Genomic DNA, 7,336 nt, shown 5'->3' with positions numbered 1-7,336 from the left:
GATGCTGTGCAGCGTTCGGTACTCTGGAGGGTTTGGACTTTTGAACTGTGTATTTTCAAAATGTAGCTTGCTAGAGCCATTTTCCCAGGATCTCCTACCCTACCTTTAAGGTCCCGGTTTCAGGACCAGGACAGAATATGAATATTCATAGAATTCTACTGGATCTGAACAGATGGAAACAACATTACCACCGTCCTTCTCTTTAATGTATCACAGGGGAATGAAATGTGGAACTTCTTACTTTACTAATTACTTATTAAAGACTGACCTTTACATACTAGGATGCCTTCTGGAAGTTTCTTCACCAGATCAGTCCTGTCAATCTTCTTCAGAACCCTTACAGTGACTTTCTGAGTATTTGTGTAGTAGGTCTGGACCATCCGACGTACTGTGTCTATCCGGTCTGCATCCTCCAGTTTACTCACTGGGATTCGTGGTTTTTCATTTTCCAAGAACAACTTGACCTTTTTAAAGTCACTATCATTCAGATCCTCCAGAATTTTCAACAGAGTTTCTTTAAATGCTGCCATCTGTGTTTCCTGTAAAGATCCAAAAGAACATGTTCACCTTCAACAACCAGGTCTGTATCTGATGTGATCATTAACCTGTTCATCAACGTAATCCTCAGGTTTAATGAACCTTCTGTCCCAATGTTTGACACATTACATCAACATCATCCATTTTATATAAAAGACAAAAACATCCTGAAGAGTTCCACATGAATAAGCTGTACTGCATCAGCATTGGACATTATTGATTGGACAGAACAGATGGACCAGTAGATGTTGGACCAGTACACACCTCACATGTGGAGTCCAGCTGAGTTGGATGCTGTGGATCACTGGGAACCTCTGAGCTCTGCTGCTCCTCTCTGTGGACCAATCATCAACAATGACCTCACATTATGTCTGTCCAACTGACCCCGTCATGAGTCTCCACATGACCCCCTGTAGTGGGACAGGTGTCCTGGTCCTGCTGATCCTACTGACAATCATCATGTGAGTGTGTTTGGAGCTTCACACTCACTGGGTTTAGTTGATCTCATCTACATTTGGATGAAACCAACAGCTCTGTCCTAACAATGTGTCTCCTCACCATCTGCACTCACAACATATGATACAAAGGTGTTCAATGGACCAGGAACCAACCCTGGACTGTGATCCAGTATCATCCAGGACCAGCTCCCACTACAACAACAAGTTTTCATTGATCAGGTTTAGTGTGATTCTCCTGCCAGTGTCTGAACCAGAGACTGAAGAAAAAGACTATGTGACACCGACGGTGCAACAGGACTAACTTCAGGTCGGACCAAGTTAGGACTGACTGAGCTGAAAACCCTGTTGGTGAACCTGGACCAGATCTGAGGTTCATTTACTGAGTCTCTGAAACACCCATGGAGTCATCACTGTTCATGGGCACACAGCTCTGAGGTCCAAGGTCCAGGTCCAGGTCCAGGTCTAGGTCTGTGAACACTGATGGTACAGTGGTTTTAGTGCTGAACTCTGACATTAAACTGTGGGTCTTAGTGTGATTCCATATCCTCTCTGCAGAAGAATCCAGTTTCCCGTGTGAACATTAAATGAGATGCTGTTCTCTGTCCAATGTTTTCTGACTCTGCTGTGACCTCTGACCTCTGACCTGAAGCTCATATGTGAGGACTCAGGGTCCAGGTCTAGGATAAGAATGTGTTAAAGCTGAAACAGATCTTGGGGGAAGACTTGGAGGAGGACATATTGGACAACCCTCTACACAGAGTGAATGACAGGACTTCCTGTGCCAAACTAAGAGGAATACAATTCAAGCTCTTACATCGCTTTCATTCCAAAACAAGACTAGCTAAAATATACGCTAACACAGATGCCAGCTGTGACAGGTGTGGAAACACTCCTGCTGACTGAACCCATATGTTTTGGTCATGCCCAGCCCTGACATCGTATTGGTGTGTGATCTTTAGAACACTGTCAGAGGACCTTCATATCGCTGTCCAACCCAGTGCAGTAATGGCTGTGTTTGGAACCACAGATAGAAGACGTTCTACCATCAGGAAAAGACCTAAAAACATCATGGCTTTCACAACACTGCTGGCACAGAGAAGAATATTATAGCATTGGAAATCTAAAACCAAACCTGACGTGTCTCTGTGGTTTCATGACCTAATGCAATTCATACACTTAGAGAAAATAAAATACACACTCAGAGGATCTAAGGATACATTCTTTTCTGTATGGGATCCAGTGTTGACATATTTGTGTAAACTTCAAACCGTTCCTACGTAGCAGTCCTCTTTTTGTACTTTAATTATTTGCCCATGTAAATCATAACGTATACTGCACGACTATAACAGTGACACGTTTTCTTATAATTTTATTTATTAATTTATTTTATTTTCTCTGTGGGTTGGTGTCCTGTATGTTCTTTGAAGAGGGGGAAGGGGGGGTTGAATTATTATGGGAAGAAAATAAAGAAAATAATGAATGAGTATTGTTTGAAGGAACTTTTGTGATTGTCATATGAACACTATGTACCATGTGGCTTTGGGGCATCGGGCCCAAAAATCCCATATCGGTCGGGCTCTAATAGAAATGTCATTTCAGACACTGAAGAAGATTTACTGAACAGTCACTAGAAGACTAAACAAAGGGACACCTGTCAGCCAATCAGAATGCAGGATGGGCAGTAACCATGGGGACGCCCAATGGTGAGTTGACTTGTGGAGTGGTCAGATTCTTCCAGTGACCATGTAAACAGTCTAATCTGATGTGTTTGATCAGATCACAGCAGTAATCTGATTACAATCAATTAGATGAACACAGCTGGTTGTGTCTCCAGTCCTCCCATGTCTTCATACATGTTTACAGGTTCATGGGATGGATTTAGTTCTTTTCCATCTGCACATGTGCACAAACTATTACAATCATACAAAACAGAAGTTACCTCGTCAAACGGGAGTTGAAGACAATAACAGGAAGTTGGATTCTATCATCACTATGTTCGGACAAAATCCCAAAGACATCCCATAATGGACTGGAGCATCTAAACCAGGGTTTAGGATTTTCACATTTAAAGCTATACCTACTGATGTGGCATTTCTCACAGCACTTAGTAAAAGTTTGAACATGAACAACCCGCCTCCCTCCAAAGCCCCGCCCACTTCCCCTCTGCCTGAGCTCTGAGGCTCCTCCTCCTCTCTCCTCCTCTCACTTGATGTGCGCGGAGGAAGCAGAGGCGGAGGCCTGGTCCGCTTCGGTGTGTCCGTGGACCCCTCCCTCAGTAATCAGATACATCATCCACCTGCTGCGGGCCTGCGGCCCCTGCTCCATCAGTAGACCCTGTATTTAAGGGTGTGGTCTGTGCGGTACTGGGTCAGTGTCTTCACTGCACCACAGAGATGAGATGTCCAGGCGACGGGCGCGCGCACTGTGAATGCGTGGCCTCCGCAAATTTTCCATGGATATTTGAGGTTTCATAATCCATACATTTATCGTCCTACATAATCCTACATGTGTGACACCAAGTACATGTACCTGTATGAGTCCCACCGTCATAAAAGCTGAGCTTTGTGCAGACCTGTTCGGTCCAGTACATCCGACTTCCGGACTTTTATCTCCATCCTTCATTCATCAGACTCCTGTTTGTTCCCCTGAGTTGTTGATGTTAATAAATCCGTTCTTTCTCTTCCACGTGTGTATTTGAGTTTTATCCATTCACATCCTTGGACAGTAGACTGTGGTCAGTGACAGGAGGAGCAGCGCCAGTGAAGCGTCGGATTCAGAGGGACGCATATCGGATACGGGGACGGCGATAACTGATCGGATGCTGGACGGCCGTAATGGATGATTGACAGGAGGCTCAGCCAGGTTCGGCCAATTATTTCATTCAGACCGAATACAATGATTGGTCAGACTTTTATCAGAAATATATGAGAATTAAACATTTTTGAGTTTCAATACCTGGTGGATTTCTTTTACATTTTAGTTTGACACTCGCTTATTAGGAGCATTTTAAGATGACAAAAGAAAAGTGTAAAAATGCCACATCATACGGTATAGCTTTAAGTGCATGTAAAGGCCTCAGGTCTGGTTCTTCCAATGATCTGATTACTAATAGTTATTGGATTTCTTTGGTCATGGAAACAGACTCAATAATGTGAAGAATCAGCTGAAAATGAACACGTTCTAAACTTTCAACTAAAGTCAGTGTTTAATATCGATTTAATAAGCAGTCGACACATCGGACATTTACATCAAACTTACGTCTCTGTGGAAAAATCTGTTGGTTCCATGCTGGACCGGTCACTCCTGAAGGACACACAACTGGATCCAGGTCCAGGATCAGGTCCAGAGGACTCTGGTCTGTGGTGGATCCTGGTCATCAGGAAAACAAAGTGTTTAGTCTTTAAACAAATATGTAGAAACAATAAGAAAATGATCAATACACTGAAGATCAATAAAGTGTGAATCTGATCCAAAAAGTCACAGATCAATGAAAGTCACTGAACCATTAGATCAGGATCATTGAGTTCATTCTAAGTTCATCAGGTGAGGAATAATTCTAGAGTATAAATCAATAATGTACTTCTGTATTTGTTAGTCAGATGTTCTTGAGTCCAACCAGGTGAATCTAATGACAGACTATTTGGACCCGTGTGTCCACAGCCAACCATCAGATTTCCATCCAGCTGATGGAGAGACCTACTACTGTATGGAAACTGAACCGGAACACACACATCACATGAGGGAATCCAAACCCAGTTTCCTGCTGAGTCCTGGAGGATCCGTTCATCCATAGAGTCTGTGGTCAGATCAACATTTACATACAAGTGGTTTAGTGTCGCACTGGGGTCTAAAGGTCTGAATGAGGACCACCTACACTGACTCTGACGAACGATCCGGTTTAAAGTCAGTGTTGAAGTCCTTGGAGTCAGTACTCTTCATGGACACACAACTGGGTCCAGGTCCGTGAATAGTGATGTCAGTGGTTTTAGTGCTGAGCTCTGACATGGAGAACAGTGGTGTACAGATCCAGGTGGTGGTCTCACCTCTGAGCTTTGGGGGGTCTGTCAGGTCCTGGTCCACATCTTGGTCCAGGTCCAGGTCCAGGTCCTGGTCCAGGTCTGTGAATAGTGATGTCAGTGGTTTTAGTGCTGAGCTCTGACATGGAGAACAGTGGTGCACAGATCCAGATGGTGGTCTCACCTCTGAGCTATGGGGGGTCTGTCAAGTCCTGGTCCACATCTTGGTCCAGGTCCAGATACAGGTCCAGGTCCGGGTCCAGGTCCAGGTGCAGGTCTGTGAATAGTGATGTCAGTGGTTTTAGTGGTGAGCTCTGACATGGAGAACAGTGGTGTACAGATCCAGATGGTGGTCTCACCTCTGAGCTATGGGGGGTCTGTCAGGTCCTGGTCCACGTCTTGGTCCAGGTCCTGGTCCTGGTCCAGGTCCAGGTGCAGGTCTGTGAATGGTGATGTCAGTGGTTTTAGTGCTGAGCTCTGACATGGAGAACAGTGGTGGACAGATCCAGATGGTGGTCTCACCTCTGAGCTATGGGGGGCCTGTCAGGTCCTGGTCCACATCTTGGTCCAGGTCCTGGTCCTGGTGCAGGTCCAGGTGCAGGTCTGTGAATGGTGATGTCAGTGGTTTTAGTGCTGAGCTCTGATATGGAGAACAGTGGTGTACAGATCCAGATGGTGGTCTCACCTCTGAGCTATGGGGGGTCTGTCAGGTCCTGGTCCACATCTTGGTCCAGGTCCAGGTCCTGGTCCAGGTCTGTGAATAGTGATGTCAGTGGTTTTAGTGGTGAGCTCTGACATGGAGAACAGTGGTGGACAGATCCAGATGGTGGTCTCACCTCTGAGCTATGGGGGGCCTGTCAGGTCCTGGTCCACGTCTTGGTCCAGGTCCTGGTCCTGGTGCAGGTCCAGGTGCAGGTCTGTGAATGGTGATGTCAGTGGTTTTAGTGCTGAGCTCTGATATGGAGAACAGTGGTGGAGAGATCCAGATGGTGGTCTCACCTCTGAGCTCTGAGGGGTCTGTCGGGTCCAGGTCCTGGGGGGGTCCTGTCGGTGGTCTTTGGGGGAGGGGCTCCCTCCTCTCTGTCCTCACACTGATCCATTCTGCTGAATCCACATCAGTCACACAACAAACACTGAAAACAGCAGAGTTTGAGACGTGGTTCTATGATGGAGAAGAGTCAGATGTGGACCAGCGGGTCACAGATAAACCAGACTCAGGGTTTTGGACCAAGACCTGCGTCCCACATCTCATATGTGTGTTTGTGGTGTGAGTGTGAGTTGAAGTGTTATGGCTGATACATGTGTGTGTTGGTTGTGCTGTAGTTCTACTGTCAGACCACTAGATGTCTTCCTGGAGCTGATGATGGGACCTGAAGTGAAGGACCAGCACAGCTGATTCTCAAAGTCTAGGAAGAAGATATGTCGATGATGACCGATGACCATGTGATGATGGTTTCTCAGATTTCCATTAAAACCTGAAGGATTAAACCAGTCCAGACCAGAGGTCACATGACCAGAGGTCATTGAATCCCCTCTAAATCCAAACCAGCAGGTTGTGGTTCTGACCTGTGTTCACTGGTCCAGTGCAGGTATACATGTGTGCTCAAACACTGGAATTGTCCCTAATCCCCTATTAGAGCTGAGTTCAGCAAAGTTTGTCCAGTTTTTGGATGTTTTGGTTTGGAAAAATTCCTGTTGATAAAAAAGTTCCCTCCATTTGAAGACGGGCAGATCTGATCTAAAGTACATCTGGGAAAAGCAATTTACTCATTGTTTTGAAATATTGTAAAGATTTGACAAATGTAATATATGAAGTTGTTTTTTCCATATTTTCCTTTTTATTCTGTGTATCCAACGTACTGTGGTCACATTTTTATACGACCTTTTCCATAAACTCATTTTTATTGATGTAAAGTTTGGGGCCTGGAGATTTTAGGATCCATTACCATGAAATTAGTGTTTTTAAATTTTTCATGGTTTTACTTGGAACTGGATAATACAAATTACAGAAAGTAAATATATTTATACTGATTTTAAGGTACTTTATACAATTGTTTTGTAAATTATAGATAACTATGTGAACTTTGCATGTGTTTGTCTTTGATCTGTTACTGACGACTATTGTACTTGTACTAAATATTGGACCAAACCATCCTGAGCACATGGTTCCATAACATTTAAGCTAACCAAGTGCACACAAATATGAATGAACACTAACTTATGTACTGATGAAGAACAGGGTGGGTCCCAATGAGTCACATTTATTCCCTTTATAGAATTTATTTGATATATGGAACAAAAACATTGGGCACGTGTCCAAAAGAA

The 7,336-nt window shown here is 44.5% G+C and overlaps 1 protein-coding gene across 1 annotated transcript; it reads right to left on the bottom strand.

Moving 5' to 3' along the window:
* LOC115425228 (translation initiation factor IF-2-like) lies at positions 1–6,152 on the bottom strand. The gene is made up of 6 exons (XM_030142609.1): positions 6,011–6,152; positions 5,848–5,928; positions 5,534–5,614; positions 4,254–4,364; positions 802–871; positions 1–539 (listed from the first exon to the last, which is right to left on the bottom strand). Exons 1-6 carry the CDS (start codon positions 6,109–6,111, stop codon positions 246–248), a joined length of 738 nt encoding a protein of 245 aa, XP_029998469.1. The 5' UTR covers positions 6,112–6,152; the 3' UTR covers positions 1–245.
* Between the last annotated feature and the right edge of the window lie 1,184 nt (positions 6,153–7,336).

The sequence above is a fragment of the Sphaeramia orbicularis genome, chromosome 9, assembly GCF_902148855.1.
Source record: "Sphaeramia orbicularis chromosome 9, fSphaOr1.1, whole genome shotgun sequence".
Taxonomy (NCBI): Eukaryota; Metazoa; Chordata; class Actinopteri; order Kurtiformes; family Apogonidae; genus Sphaeramia; species Sphaeramia orbicularis.
This window is presented reverse-complemented; position numbering and strand designations above follow the sequence as displayed.

What these genes read in the sequence shown, in the direction of transcription:
- LOC115425228 (XM_030142609.1), bottom strand. Translation starts at nt 6,111, where the DNA reads ATGGATCAGTGTGAGGACAGAGAGGAGGGAGCCCCTCCCCCAAAGACC. An exon ending in AGGCCCCCCATAGCTCAGAG is followed by an intron (nt 5,615 to 5,847) that starts GTGAGACCACCA and finishes CACCATTCACAG; the next exon opens with ACCTGCACCTGGACCTGCAC. An exon ending in AGCTGGACTCCACATGTGAG is followed by an intron (nt 540 to 801) that starts GTGTGTACTGGT and finishes GGATCTTTACAG; the next exon opens with GAAACACAGATGGCAGCATT.